This window comes from Pyrus communis, chromosome 2, assembly GCF_041283825.1.
Source record: "Pyrus communis isolate YQ-2024b chromosome 2, ASM4128382v1, whole genome shotgun sequence".
In the NCBI taxonomy this organism is placed as follows: Eukaryota; Viridiplantae; Streptophyta; class Magnoliopsida; order Rosales; family Rosaceae; genus Pyrus; species Pyrus communis.
This window is the reverse complement of record NC_142566.1, coordinates 22,991,143-23,006,995: the sequence shown is the minus strand read 5'-3', so window position 1 is coordinate 23,006,995 and position 15,853 is coordinate 22,991,143. Positions and strand designations below refer to the sequence as shown.

The 15,853-nt window shown below is 36.4% G+C and overlaps 2 protein-coding genes across 6 annotated transcripts; one reads left to right on the top strand and one right to left on the bottom strand.

Annotated features, from left to right (window-relative positions):
• Window positions 1-822: 822 nt before the first annotated feature.
• On the top strand, window positions 823-6,224 carry LOC137748315 (protein PIN-LIKES 5). 5 transcript variants are annotated; one of them, XM_068488455.2, is made up of 11 exons: window positions 823-1,196; window positions 3,549-3,809; window positions 3,903-3,982; window positions 4,142-4,266; window positions 4,363-4,484; window positions 4,576-4,785; window positions 4,896-4,997; window positions 5,094-5,194; window positions 5,334-5,386; window positions 5,487-5,672; window positions 5,794-6,224. In XM_068488455.2, exons 2-11 carry the CDS (start codon window positions 3,675-3,677, stop codon window positions 5,916-5,918), a joined length of 1,239 nt encoding a protein of 412 aa, XP_068344556.2. In that variant the 5' UTR covers window positions 823-1,196; window positions 3,549-3,674; the 3' UTR covers window positions 5,919-6,224. The 5 variants fall into 5 exon arrangements, with proteins under 5 accessions (XP_068344556.2, XP_068344555.2, XP_068344557.2 ...); XM_068488454.2 differs by having other exon boundaries at window positions 992-1,196; window positions 3,527-3,809; XM_068488456.2 differs by having other exon boundaries at window positions 993-1,196; window positions 3,546-3,809.
• A 262-nt stretch (window positions 6,225-6,486) lies between these two features.
• On the bottom strand, window positions 6,487-15,297 carry LOC137748313 (exosome complex exonuclease RRP44 homolog A-like). Its single transcript, XM_068488453.2, has 24 exons — window positions 14,910-15,297; window positions 14,672-14,809; window positions 14,411-14,568; window positions 14,229-14,284; window positions 13,907-14,029; window positions 13,609-13,739; window positions 13,268-13,508; window positions 12,834-12,987; window positions 12,296-12,536; window positions 11,946-12,102; window positions 11,735-11,803; window positions 11,180-11,305; window positions 10,746-10,798; window positions 10,439-10,545; window positions 9,705-9,759; window positions 9,490-9,589; window positions 8,921-9,032; window positions 8,513-8,633; window positions 8,321-8,380; window positions 8,124-8,229; window positions 7,945-8,040; window positions 7,409-7,490; window positions 7,255-7,320; window positions 6,487-7,017 (listed from the first exon to the last, which is right to left on the bottom strand). Exons 1-24 carry the CDS (start codon window positions 14,961-14,963, stop codon window positions 6,819-6,821), a joined length of 2,805 nt encoding a protein of 934 aa, XP_068344554.2. The 5' UTR covers window positions 14,964-15,297; the 3' UTR covers window positions 6,487-6,818.
• Between the last annotated feature and the right edge of the window lie 556 nt (window positions 15,298-15,853).

Below are 15,853 nucleotides of genomic sequence, written 5' to 3'. Positions count from 1 at the left end.
ATTGATCCCCACGTGGCAAGCTCCAACAATGTGCTCACATGTGTAACCGTCTCATTGATCCGACTCCAAAAATTCACCTTAAATTCATTCTTTCTCCGACATGAATTCTGAAAAATGCTGCAACTCATAATTATATGTACTTTCATCTTATGATTTTCAAAATAATAAATAATCTCTAAAATTTAACTAATTACTTTCTAAGCACTTAAAAAACTCCAAAATTTGGTCATTTAGTATTATAGTTTAATAGTATTCATCTTTACTGAAGAGGTTTTATGTTCGATTATCGTCAAAGACGAGTTGGAACGATATTATTGCTAGCTCATTGTGAGGCTAAGATATCCTTCTCTTTTTTAATGTAAATTATCATTTGTCTAAGAAGTAAAAAAAAAAAAAAAAAAAAACCTCCGGAGTTTCACATGTATATGTTCTGATTAGTACAGCCAATGCTCATTCTTTAGGGTTATGTTGTCATCTAGACTATAAATTTAGACCATGGAAACACAACTCTTGGTTTACATCAAGCAAGTTAGGCTAAGTTGGAAACTTGGACTAGACTGTTAGGTCAGATGTTGAGCTCGTCCGACCCTCCATGAAGCTCCGCCCATGTTGGCTCCGTCCCTAATCAAATTCTTTTTCCAACATGCAAAAATCAATCTAAATAACGGTAAAAAATGACTGTTTGATAATTTAAGCATCTTAATTACGTCTCGCAGATAATAATTTGACAAACTAATTACTTTTCTCCAGCTAATTAAGTTTGATTTTAATTCATGTGCAAACTGGATACAAGTGCGACATCTCCTCCTACTTGAGCCTCTCGTCTTCTTGCAGTCAGTTAAGCCAAAAAAAATTCCCCATTATAATTACCGAAACTTGAGTCAAGTAAATAGTGTTTCTTTTTTTCTTTTTTTTGCGGTTGTAAACACAAATAAAAGTGGTGGGAACCAAAGTGCCGTGTATAAATAGTAGACAAAGAGCTGGCACAAATTATCAACTTGTACAAGCACCATCAATTTTGTAGGAGATTTATGCTCCAAATTAAAAGGCAAAGCATGCGAGTCTGATGGGTCATGCTTCTTCTTCTTCTTATTCGCTTCTCCTATATATTCTCATCGATGATCGGCCTCGGATTCCCACCACTCTCTCTCCCATTTTTTCTCAGCCATCTTTGTTTTTGTAGCTGGTTCTTCCAGGTTCATCTCTCTCTCTCTCTCTCTCTCTCTCTCTCTCTCTCTCTTCTTTTTTATTTCCTTCATTTTTTCTGCTTAATTTGTTTTTTAAACCCATCAAGCTATTGCCTTAATCTTGTTTTTGTTCTCAAACTTCTTGAATTTTATGGATTATTGAGTCCTTCATCTTCTGGTTCTTGAGTTGTTTATGGTCACTTTTCGTACCTTCACGTGTTTGGGGGAATGATGGGTGTAGCTATCATTTCTGGCTTAGGCCACTTTTAAGTTATTTTTAATAGGTATAATATTTACCTATTCCTTTTTACTTCACACATATCTTCTTAATTTGTAACTGTCAGATTGATTAAATTAAAGAATATCAAAAGATAAAAATTAACAAGAAATGTGTGAGAACTAAAAAGAAGTATATAGATAACACATTTTATTTTTAATTCATCGGTTAGGAGATATTTTTTTATGTGTTTAAAACACGGAAAGATTGTTATCAAGTATTTTTCATATTTTTATTAGCACTTTTATTGTTTGAGATCGAATCAATCATTCATAGTTTTGTAGCTCAAAGAGGGTGACACCAATAGTGCATACGCAGTTATCTCTCAACCACAAAAATAAAGAAATGTTTGTTCTGTTTTTGGATTTTTCCGTAACTTCATTTTTGTCTGGGAATAAATTAAAGCTATCTTTTGCCCTTGCAACAGGAAAAACTTTTTAGTGTGACGCTTTTATTCGGTTTTTTAAACAAACGATAAGATTATATAAATTCATTTAAACTACATAAAAATAGAGAGTTTGAATACAAGATATAATAAATATAAATAAAAATATCTTACTTATCACGACAATTTAATACTTTGGGTTTAATGCCTCTTAGTATACAATAAGAGGTCTTAGATTCGAATCTTATAGATGACGAATTCGATACTAAATTAGTTTGTCTATTGTGTGATTTAGCTTAACTCCTTCTTCTATTAGTATAAAAAAATCAATACACTAAAAAAAAAAAAAATTATTTTTATTTGTTTTTGTCAATTAAACTTTTTCTTTATTCTTTCTCTTGCGTGACCCATCATTATTTATGGTGGACCGCATGAATGACCTAAACAGAAAAAAGTTTATTGGCCGTGTTCCAAATTTGTAGCATCGCTTTTTCTCGGTTTCTCACATCTTTGTTCAGGATTAGGAAAATGTACACACACTCTTAATTTGGTGGTGATATTGTTTTCATGCATATGAATTAACATATCATAATCATATCCACCAAATTAAGAGTGTCCATACTCTTAAAAAAATGTCCTACCTTTTTTTTCCTTATTAGCCACTGTCGTTTTACTTTGTGTTGCCATTTGGTTCATTGGCCTTTCGGGGTTGTCCTTTATGTCTATCTTCTTTATATATGCTAAGACAAATTCTGATTGAATTTGGACTCTATACACATGTTTAGGTTTCACTGTATGCCGCCTAATTAGCTGTCCTTTTTTGTTTTTTTATTAACGATTGCGTTAGTAAATGTTATGACAAATTCTAATTGAATTTGGACTCTATACACATGTTTAGGTTTCACTGTATAATGTCTTGTTAGTTGACAATTTTTTTTTAATTTTTTATAAACGAGAACGTTAGTATGATAAATTGTTAGGGGAAATGAGATCGGTAGAAACTGAACCCTCACCAGGATGCATAGGTATCATTTTCCGCCACCGCGGTAAAACACCATGTGTTGTTAGCTGTCAATTAGTCCAATTTAATTAGTATAGAAACTGCTCTGAAAAAAATTAGTATAAGAAACTGAAAGTGAACCAAATTCTAAATCATATTCTATAGATTACCTATATATATATATATATATATATATATATATATATCTTAGAGTTTGTTACCTTATTAAGATTTTGATAAAACCAAATTTAAAAGAAAAAGGACATTTATAGTTAGCCAACTCAGTTCCATTCCATCTCAATTAGCTTAAACCGCGAATTTACAATTAATTAAAAAATATTAACATTTATCTCACCTGGGTTACATTCACGGTACATCTATATGGTTGGATTGCCAATTTAGCAGAAAACAACCCAAATTTGAGTAAATAGTAAAATTTCATGGAAATTAAGAAGGTTTTTAACAGTACTACTACCCAGAGATTTTAAAACATATGTACAAAATTGTACAATCCTTAGAGGCGCAGTGTGATGGGATTGAACCTTCATGGCTATTTCCTCCTCCCCATGTCATCAACTTTTGGTGTCTTTCCTTGTAATGCTCAGATTCCACCTGTGATTTTTGCTTTGTATTTTGCTTCCTTGGCTAACCTTTTGTGACCTCTCTCTCCCTCTCAGTATTTTTCTTTTGTTTTAGTAGGACTGCTGAGATGTGCAAGCACCTTCTATAAAAACACTGCAACGCAAACACATTAGGTCAGTTTTCAACAAAAAAGAAGCGAAGTCCGAAAGTTTAGACTCGAAAAGAGTAAAAAAAAAGAAGAAGATGGGTTTCTGGACGCTGTTGGAGGTGGCTTGCATGCCAATTTTCCAAGTTCTCATAATCAGTCTGTTGGGAGCTTTGATGGCAACTGAGTACTGGAATCTTCTCCCATCGGGCGCCCGAAGGTCCATGAACAAGGTAGGCACATACATGTTCGGTTTTTTCGCACATAAGTGAATTCTTTTGCACACAAAACAAAAGCAAATAAGTACGTGGTTTGCGAAAATGCAGGTTGTGTTTGTGGTGTTCACTCCATCACTGGTGTTTGCAAATGTGGCCAAGACTATTACATTTGGAGACATTGTTTCATGGTACGTTTTGCTGCATTTTGTATTTGGTCCTAGTCTTCGCAGCATTTATTTTCTCTTCAATGTACTTAATTGCAGTGTTTTGAAGTCATGTCATCAATATGTCGATGAAATTATTGATATCGACCTTACAATATTTGATATGTCGTCGATATGATTCAGGTGGTTTATGATTGTCAACGTCGCGCTTACCTTTGTAGTTGGAGGGATTCTTGGATGGATTGTGGTAAAGATTTTCAAACCAAAACCTTACCAGGAAGGTGTGATAATTGCTGCAGTCTCATCAGGTAAATAGTCAATTTTTATGATTTATTTCTTTCATCTATTTCTTAGCAGCAATATAGTAGTTTGCTTATCAAGTAATCGCCAATCATGTTGAATAGCAAACTTGGGAAACCTTCCCCTCATACTTGTCCCTGCAATCTGCAATGAGGACGGAAACCCCTTTGGCGATCATAGTGTTTGTAGGACGATTGGACTCTCATACGTATCTTTTTCCATGGCGGTAATGCAATTATTAAACCTCTACTGTACATGATCTAAAGAGAAAAGGAAGTAATTTGAATGCTAAATCACAAATTACTTGGTTATTGCAGCTTGGTGGTTTCTTCATTTGGACCTACACTTACCAGCTGATTCGAACTTCATCTATTAGATGGAAAGTGCTTCAAGCAGCCGAGGAAGCTCAGGAGGCCGCAAAGTGGCCCAACACAGATTTGGATGCTAACGGGGATACTCACCTTCTCAAAGGAGAAGATGAAGAGCAGGGTGCTATTGTAGCGTCTGAAACTTCTGTAAACCAAGCTGTAAGTACCCTCATATATCTAAAATTACAGCAGTCTGGCTACATATGTCGTATATATGCATATATTTACTCAGCCTGGTTGTTTGGACGATCTGGATTGCTCAATGACAGATAGTAGCCCCTGATGAATCAAACGTACCATTCAGCCATAAAGTATTAGCATTCGTTCACCAGATTTTGCATGAGTTACTGGCACCACCAACACTTGCTGCGGTGAGTTTTTCTAACATTTTTTGGCTATATTTCAAGGTCTTCGTAAGACCTCAAGACTGATACGGAACTGAATGGTTCGTTATCTTGTATTACTAGGTTGTGGGATTCGTCGTTGGGGCAATTCCATTTCTTAAGAAAATAATAATTGGTGACGACGCCCCTCTACGTGCGATCGAAGACTCTATTACACAACTCGGGTAAGTACCATTCAGCTTAGAGCATAAAAATTACCATGCTTAAATTAAGACTTAGCATCCCTTGATGTTCAATCAAACTACTTCAAACCAAAAACATCCTCTGCACAATGTGTAAATTAACGGCAAATGCCTTACGCAGGAACGGTACAATCCCTTGCATCACACTCATTCTTGGAGGCAATCTGATCCAAGGTAATGGAACTATATTCGACATCGGAACTACTTTCTTAGTTTATGGGAGGGGAGACATAATCTAACAAACTACTATATTACTGTGTGTTTAATTAAACAGGCTTACGCAAATCAACGATCAAAGTGCCTGCCCTCCTCGGAGTGCTTGTTGCCAAATACATAGTAATGCCTGCAATCGGTATTCTCATTGTAAGAGCAGCAGACAAACTAGGGTTTCTCCCATCAGACCCATTGTTCCACTTTGTGCTGATGATTCAGTTTACCCTGCCGCCTGCCATGAATATCGGTAAGCAAATTGCATCAAGTGCTCGTAATTCCTACCATCCTCGGTCATTCGATCAGGGAACTTTCAAAGTTCGTAACAATTTCGTATAAAAGTTCTTACACGAATACTTGATTCTACGCAGGTACGATGACACAGCTGTTTGATGTGGCTGAGGCAGAGTGCTCAGTGTTATTCCTGTGGACGTACTTGGTTGCAGCCTTGGCACTTACCATTTGGTCAACAATCTTCATGTGGATCTTGTCTTGAACTTCCTTGAGCAGCAAGCAATCCCTTGGGTTATTCTTCCCACATTTTTCGATTCGATTGTCTAATTTGAAGTAATTATTTTTATTTTTGGGGTATGATTTGTTTGTGCATCTGCACATCTCATGGTTTGATTTATTTACATGGTGTGTAGTAGGAGTAGGGAATAGGGTTTCATTAGGTTCTTCGTAGCTCAATGTATCTCAAGGACAGTTTTGTAACATAATGCATTCGTATGTATTCGTGGGATCGAAATTAGTATACAGTTATGATCCATTGAAATACACCGATCCAACGATAAATTTGATACTTGCTCTTTGTTTGATCAAAGAAATTTTTAGTGTGACAGTCGCACCCACATGGGGCTACTCTAATGAGAAATTTGATATTTGCTCCTAGACAAACTGGCAGAAAATTGATGTAAACTACCCTAAAACCAGTTGAAAATTTTAAAAGCATAGTGTGATTTCCACACTTCTAATTTCTCCAACTGCACTCTTCCGAGCAAGAGGAGAAAAGGAGCGTGCAAAAATCACTACGCTTTTCAAACATCCCTAATCACTCCCATGAATTTATATTCCTCCTTGCTTTTTCCAATTGTGATTAAACCTCTTGAATGACAATTTTGTGCATAAAACACACCACTGTTTCACGGGGCATGCCGTCTTTAACCTGCAGACTGCTTGTAATCTCTCTGCTCGACACTCGAACACCAAGACTCTCACACCGTAAGTTCAAGCAGTACACAAACTATACTAAATGAAGCTATACAATATTTCTGTGTGTCCTATGACATATCTTCGCCGCCCAAGATGGTTAGGACCAAGCTCCTGTCTCATGCCACCGTTCCAGACACTTTTCTCATCTTAGAGGAGGGTACTGGGGAGAGGCAAAGTTGCTGGTCTACACTAGCGATAGTTGGAGTTTTGGCCTGTTGGGCTGGGGTTCCACAATCTCCATATGAATAAACACTGTCTGCAGAACGCCGTATGAAATGCTACCGTCCATTTTTCTAATCTTCTGTTGTTGCTCGTCCACATACCATTCTCCGCCTCCCTTCTCACCCCTTGGTGTCAAGTACACCGGCCCTTCTATGCCGTACCTGAAAAGGGTTGAAAGAAAGAGTTTACTAATATAAACCATCTCCATAACTTAACTCCTAGGTCCATTCCAGAATATTTGAGTCAAGCATCAGGAAGATAAAAGGTCAACCAATTTTTCATCAAGCACAAGAACAGAAGACAGCAAGTTCTATTGAAAACACCCTCAAAATACTTGCACGCCTATGCCCAACACTCATAAAAATTAATTGAATTACTTATGAGGTTAGAAAACGTACTTGGGCACAAATACGAAAAATCCATTGGATCTTATTCTGACTATTCTTGCCTCTGTGTCCGTTGGCCTACATGAAAGAAATGCAACATTATGAAAGAGAGACAGGGAGAGGGGAAGGAGGAGCAAGACAGAGGCAGACAGACAACAGATCATACCGTTTTTTGAAAAAAATGAGAGTATGGAGCTCCACTGAGGCCCGACTTGCCATCTGGGCATTCCTATGCCGATAATTTAAATCTGTAGCAAAAATAAGTGAAGCAACACTCTTAGAGCTCAATATGTACAAATCGAAAAAAAGTTATTTATAAATTGCTTAGTGCATAAAAGATATGAATATAAATGATTTAATCTTGGCTTAGAAGAGCAATAGGAAAGAAAAAATTTCATTACAGCGAACTATACAGAATGAGCACATATGCAATCTTGAATTATAAACCAAGTAGCTGAACAATACTTAGCTCCTTAAAAGCATGAAAATTTGATATATGTTGATGTGCAAGTTAGCTCTGAAATTAGTAAAAAAGAAACAGAAATATTTGGAAACACACCAACTTGTTATCAGCTTGTGGGGTAAGGAACCAAACATTCTTACTCAAATATTAGTTATGAACATAAAAAATCCAGCCACATGGATAATACTAAGGTTTGATCATTTATTGAACTACATCAAACAGCGAAAGTGGTTTCATACTGTCAGCAATGCTTGTGAGCTGGGGTCCGTCTTGGAATACAGTTGGAAGCTTGTATATCCCCAAAGATGCAGCAAGCAACCTGTGTACTATGACATCTGCAGGGAAAGAAAGTGGTCGAGTCAAACAACAATAATTCGACAAGATCACCAAGAACTACATGGCTAAGACTGACACTAACCTGCATATCTCCTAATAGGAGAGGTGAAATGAGTGTATAGAGGCGCTGCAAGCCCATAATGAAGATATTCCGGAGGGCTGAGATCCCCACTACAGAAGTAAACAGCCTAAGATTGCAAATACAGGGTAAATCCAAAAATTTAGAACGTTGTCCTTCAAAGTAATTTCAACTTCATTCAACCATTCAAGTTAAATTACCTGGGTCATGCATCTCGTAGCCAATATACGAATCAGCTTGTTGAAGTACGGATCATCACCCTGAAAAAGATTTAAATTTGCTTTTATTAAAGAGAGAATAAAATAATTAAGCAAAAATTTACATAACTTGGTAGTCTGGGACCATCAGTCTCATTCTAGTAACATATACGAACAAAGTTAACAAACACATACCACAGCAGAGTCAAGTGAATCAGCTAGTGCTTTTGATGATGAGACATCCAAGTTGAGACCAATAGCAGCAGCTGTACGCAACAGTGGTTCAAGCATCTCTCTGGTTGGAGTAGGGTGGCGCCTGCACACACAAAATCAAATGACCAAAAAAGAGAGAGGCGACAGAGTGTCAAGGCAGGTATGCACCATCCTTCCACAGCCACAAATATTTTAAGAAAAAAAAAAAAGATACTTCAATACATAAGAGAACTACGATTTACCACAAACTGATACATTTCAACTTAACCAACCCAAATAGATCGCTGTACCACTTTATAGCCTTAATTTTAAGCAAAAGACAACCAGAACGGCGTTCCAGGAAATAACATGAGACCAAGAAAAATGTTGAAGAAAAGTCCATCAACTTACCTCAGTAGTGAACATAGAGGGAAATGTTTAAGAATCTTCTCAGCAACTGAAACATTAGCGGCAAGCATAAACTCCTCCACCATTTGGTTTGCTTCACGTATCTGGTACATACCTGCAGAAACAATTCATGCAGTGATTTTAGACAAGTTTTCTCTAAGATGGATACATGAATGCAAGATAGGGAATTAGTCATTTCTCTCCTCCTGAGTAAATGTTTTAAGAAAAATGAAAAACTGAACAGATAACCAAAGAGCCATAAGAATTAAATAAATCTACAAGAAAAAAGCAGATCATGTTTTAATGAAACCCACCCAGGTGCTGAGAACTTCCAACCCAAAACACCAAACATAAGAAGAATACAATACATGCATCACCAACTATAAAATCAATATTATGTCTACACAAAGCAATCAATTTCATGAAATAAGGTAATTATTATAGAGGATTAAGCAACGGCACAACTGATATTGTCAGTGCAAGTACAATTAAAGTTCAAAATTTAGAGTCAGATTACCATCAATCAAAATTTAATATGTTGGACAAGAAAACTTGCCATTCAAACAACATACCTATATCAAGAGGATCATGAGTCTCAGTGTCAATTTCAAATTTGACTTCAGCAGATGCAAGAGTTAAGGCTCCTCTCTCAATACGCCTTGCCCTCATTATCTGTAGAAAAAGCATAATGTTCAGAGGTCAGAGAAGTCAAGAAAGTATGATGGCACATTAAAACTGTTTAACTAATGAATTTACAACCAACGAAGAAGAGCCCACGTGTGCATACCTTTGCTAAAGAGTTCATGTTTCTTAAATCTGTAGTTAATGGATCCATCAACCGACTGCAGTAATATAAAAGTAATAAGAAAAATTTATTATAGAAATTCAAAGATAAATGAAGCTTCTATAGTGGACACAGGAAAGGGACCAAGTTACAAAAATCCATGCTGAAGAAAAGATTAAACCATTGGTGCAAGTTTAGAATTCATCCTAGAGTTTTTTTCTCTCTTTTCACTAAGCGGTATAGCAACAGAAGTTGACACTTGCAGGCTTCTCACTATCCAGGATTCAGAAGATGAGGCTCAAGCTCAACCCAACACATTACGAGTTAGCCATTCAGGCTATTTATTTATCAGACCATTCCCAGCCCAATGGGCACATTCTGCAGAGACTCCATCCCATACAACTCACTTTGTTTTAATTGTTTAGATCGACTCACTTCTATCATATCCATCTTACAATTACAAATCTTACTTTTACATACCATGGACGTGTCATATCATCGCAAAATATGATGCCTAGAGAAGTATAGAAAAATATTGGCATTTTTATACATCATAACCGCATGTACATGCAATATTTAGATCGAAACGTAACAGGTGGATGCATGTCTAAGTGAAGGAACACAATGTTCATGTAGCAAGAACATACCGGGTACAAATCTCTTATTACTGTAACTAGTAAAGTTTACTAAGGTTTAAAAAGTTATTATGATTATAATGACAAGAGTACAAAATGTACCTATCATCCATCCTCGCTTGAGCTTCAATGTAAGATAATGCTGCACACGATTTAATAACACTTTTGGTGTATCTTGCAGAAATAATCTCAGCCTCAGCTGTCATTTCCTGAAATTCAGGTAAACACTTATACACCAATTCAAAAAGGAAAGAACATACTCTGGCATAGGTTCGTCCTATCCTATGTATCAGTCAAATAGAAAATGGTATCTCTAAAAACTATAATAGATGCATGTGTGGTGTGTGTGCAAGGATGCAGATAGAAGAAAAAATGTCTTATCATGACTAGTTAGTGAGAGATCATATACCCAAATGACAGAAAAGGCTAGCCTTTCCACATCAGCTCGAAGAGAACATATATCTGCATAAGAAGAATTATATCTTTAAATCACAGAAAATTCAATCACATTATATAGGAGGGGAGTGCTAGTAACCTTCTCACTGACCTTCTCATTTCAACCTTCTCACTTCTACTCATGCCATGTGCATTCAACTAGCACGCAAAACTAAAAATTTAAATACTTTTTGGTTGACAAACTAAAATTTTAATTATATTAACAAAGGAAGAAAATTAGTGGGTGTTTAATATAGTTAAAATTTTAGTTTTCGAGTGCTAGTGGAGTACACGTGGCATGAGGAGAAGTGACAAGGTTGAAATGAGAAGGTAAGTGAGAAGGTTGCTAGCATTTCTCTATATACGAAACAACACTCATTACAGAAATTTTTAAAATTAAAAAGTCACCTTCTGTCAGAGGTTTTGGAAGCATGTCAATGCGCCGTTCAACAAGGTAGACCGACGTGCCTCTTTGTGAAGCCTCATCATCAAGAGGAGTGCCCGAGTGTAGAAAATTTGTTACATCAGCAATATCTAGTTAAAGTCATTAAAGATACAGCTTGTACTTGTAGTATACTCATGTTATACTTAAAAAAATATATATATCCGTTTGGAACCCTTAGAGAGGTGACAGAATAAGGCATGTATAACACATACAATGAAGTATCCTCCTAAAGACAAACATTTGGAAATGATAAAATACTTAATGCACCAAACAGAAGTAGGAAGGATAGAAAGCAGCAGACAAGACGGAACTAATGCTAATTAGCAATATATTCTGAAAAAATAAAAAACTCAACTTTTTATCATCTGAACTTTCAGAAAACATCACTTCTTTCAGACTTGTGTTATCCCGACACACAGATAAATGCACACGCTTTATTCACAATGCACAGATCAACCATACATTTCAGTTACACATGCAACATCAATTATTGATAAATGTTATGAGGTTAAGGATACGGACTCCAACTTCGTAATTTCCATTTGGAAGAGCTGTACAGTGCAATGCATCATCTATATCCTTGCATCCTGCAGAAACAAGAATTAAAGTAGGCTATCTTAATATTTAACTAAATGAAAAAATTATACCACAGAAAACAGCAAAACTAATAAGAAAGCAGAAAGAGGGAGAACAACAAATATAGAAAGAATTAATCTACGGGTCATATACCAGGAGGATCAACACTAAAGACGCGCAATTGTCGCAAATCCTGTCTAATAGGATTTGCCAAATCTTCAGAAGACACAAACCATGGTAGCGGTGGTAAGCATGCTAGAACTTGAGAAGAAAATGGTCTTGTATTTATATCATTCTCAATCAAGACCACCTGCAACATCCAAAAAAACAAATTAGTCACTGCCATCTAAACTTCAATTGATTGGATGTTCAAATAGCATACAATGTCTTTAGCTTTTTTATTTTTTTGGGGAAAGAAAAATAGAAAAACTATGCACTGTAGGAAACTAAAAGATAGATGTTCAACCAAATAAATGCAAACAATTTAACCCCTTCCAACCTACCTCAGTTTCAGTATCTTTATCACCTATTACTCCTATGGTTCGTACATAATGGCCAGAAGGATATCGAGATAAAGGGTCCCATGAATCAACTGCCACAGTAATTCTCTTGTCCAGCAGATTCTCAAGCTGTCGAGTTTGAATTCGAATCTTCGGAATCCTACGATCTTTTGAGACAAATAAAGCATGGGCAATACCACCACCACCTGCAGGCTTAGCCATGGGCTCCAAAGATCCACAATAACTGCATGAATATCAATTTCTATCAGATAACAGAACCAATAACCAGAAAATATCTTCACAAAAACCATCATTTGCAAGTGCAAATTGAAGTGTATGAGAATCTACAAACATCCTGGTTAGAGTGGGATGTTAATAGAGCGCAACAATCACTGGCATATTCACAGACATGCTAAAAGATCACACATTTTTGCTACCTACTTAAATGAAGAAACATATTTCAGCCAAATAATAACAAAATCAGAGACCACTTCTGTCAGCGAGACAAAAATGATTCATGAAACCAGTGAAGTCAACTTACGAATGCCAATTCCGCTTTATAATACCAACGACACGGCCAGATGGTCGATTTGGGACGGACTCTGTTACTCCAGCAGAACCATGTGGAGCTGTAATCCTAGGAGCATCATCAGCACTGCCTGGAACCAGATGAACATCTTCTTCTTCCTCATTCTCTGTAAGTTAGTACAAAATATACCAATTAAGAGAATTAAATGAGAATAAAAGAATGCCTGAGTAGAGAGAGAGAGAGAGAGAGAGAGAGAGAGAGAGAGAGAGAGAGAGAGAGAGATGTTTTCAGCCTTCTACCCAAAAAAATGTAACTACAAACTAATTTATAACTAAGACCTAAAATCTACCTTAAAACATGAACTCAAACTTATAGTTTCCGACCAAGCCCGACCTTCATTAAATTACATTTATATGCATATGTATCATTCATATTTATTACCATACCTTCATCTGCTAGTGCTAAAGATTTTTCCTCATGCCATTGATCTTGAGGCAGAAGCTCAACTGCCACTATATCACCATCAAAAGCCCTATTCATGTTTGTACGTCCATAGATTGTAATTTCATCACCAATGCTCTCACTTCCAACATATGCTTCAAATGGGTTGTAACGATTAACTCGAAGTTTTCCTTGATGGTATATGCCACGATGCAAACCGGAAGTAATTTCAGACATGGGCTTATGCTGAAAAATTAAAGAGAAAAAGAAACTGGTAAGAACAAAATTTGATTCATAAAACTGATAACAACATCTAAACGCATGAATGCAGAGTCAGTCGCAATACCTCTGAGTAGACAACTTTCCTTTTCGATGGTCTCAAATCTTCAACGTCCTCCATCTTTACATCTTCTGATGCAGGCTGCACGAGCAGGTCAAGCAAATCTGGCCGACTCAATGACCTCACAAACGATTCAACTGAGGACAAGAAAATAGTTTCCAATTGAGTAATTCCATTAAATTTCTGTCAAAATGATGAAAACTGAAAACAATCAATTATGTGGATATTAAACTTGTAGGGCAGGTCCAAAACATAAGAAATGCTGTAAAAAAAAAAAAGACTTGGATAGCAAACATATACAGACCTGTCTCTGCAGAAATTCCCTCTTCAATAGCCTTCCTCTTATTCTCCTTATCATTGGTTATAAGTAAAACCTTAGCTGAGCCAGCAAGATGACTTTGATACCACTGAGCAGCCACCCGAATTGCTGAACAACAATTTCTTAAGTGAGAAAAGAGTAGGAAATTAACAGATACATACCACACAACAAACCAAAATCCATAACCATCAGGTGGACACTAGTATTGGACAACGTTGGCAAGTAACATAGACACAAAAAAAGAACAAGTACTAAACACCAAGCATATCATGAAGAATTACATTGCATAATCAAAACAAGTGCAAACCTCTATCATTTCGATCATTTTTACTTTCTCCGCTCATGTCCGTAACATATGTATCCCTGAACATAGCAGCAATCAACAAAAATCAAAATACGCGCCTAAAATCGACAATATCTAAAGCAACCTATCTATAATGAGCACATTCCCACATTTTAACATAAATAAGTAGAATTTTCATAACCTACTTGTGATGTTCATTCGAAAAGACGAAAATTTTCCTCAGAGAATTGCTGCACAGAGCTCTAACTCTATTGTAAACAGACAAGTTCCTGTTTTTAACCTCTTCCAGCACAATCGAAGGCACAACCACATCGTCAATCGCCGGATTCTCAATCAAATCAATCTGTAAACACCACCAACACAGCTCGAATCATTCGTTCATTCATTCGCAATTCCAAAAAAAAATAAAAACAAATAAAAAAAGGGAACTTGACACGAACTGTAACCTGATGAAGGACGACATTGGTATCAAAGATGAGAATGGTGGAAGCGGTAGGGCTCAATCGAGCTCCGGACGTATCGCAAAATTTGCATACCGGAGCTCCGCAGTATATATCGTGCCGGAGATAGTGCTCTCTGACGACCTGAAAATCGAAGCACAACGAAATCGAAAACCCTATTTAGCTTAAACCCTAAATTGGAAAAACAGCAGCGCAAGGAGGAAAAGTTGGGGTCTTTTGGGACCTTGGTGATTTTGCCGCCTCTGGTTCTCTTGACAAATGACTTGTTCTGCAACATGTCTCGGCCTCCCTGAGACGTGCGACGGTGTCGTTTTTATTAGGGGGAAGGAGGCGGTGGAGTGAACTGGAAGGCGGACACAGACTGTAAAGTTTGGTTTGGGAGCGCGGGGACTGCCGCGTGAGGAGATATACGAGCGGCGGCTTCAAGCAGTTTATTTTACAGTCTCCGGTTCGACCGTTACTGTGTAGGGCCACGGACAAGTTCACTCTCTACATTTTTTTCAAGCAAACTGATGTATGTTTTAAAAATTCAACAAGTTAGCCAAAATGATTGAAAACTTATTTACTTCTTAATTGTTGAACGAATGCAATTGACCACGTAGCGATCATGTATTGATTAGATGATGACAGATTTATCATTTGAAGTTTGCGAATTTTTTTTTTTTCAAGTACAAGCAATATTCTAAGGAGATGAGAGTTGAAAATTTAATTTAGAAAGGTAGTGGGATGAAGATAAAATCTTAATATTTGATTACTTCAGTTATTTCCCAAGTCTTTTGATTTTTTATATACTCATCTCTTGTTAATGTCCTTTGTTTTATGTATATCTCGCTCGCACCTCAAAAAATTTCCATCGAAGCATATTGGAAGGACCACTTGAATGCATGACCTTGAAAATGCTCATAACCATAATACAATATTTGACTCTCTAAGACCTTTAATTAAGTCATTAGATTACGCCATTCTGACACTGAACTATTTATAAAATCGTTCTCTCAATTTAGCTTTTAAGTAGATTTTGAAAGAAATTTAGAACTAATATGATTTTTTTTCTTCTAATTTACTAAAATGATAAATCTTCAAATGAAATAGGCTAATAATTGTATTAAATACATATAAGAATTATAGTCAAATTTCATATCTTCATTTCTTATAACAATATTATGT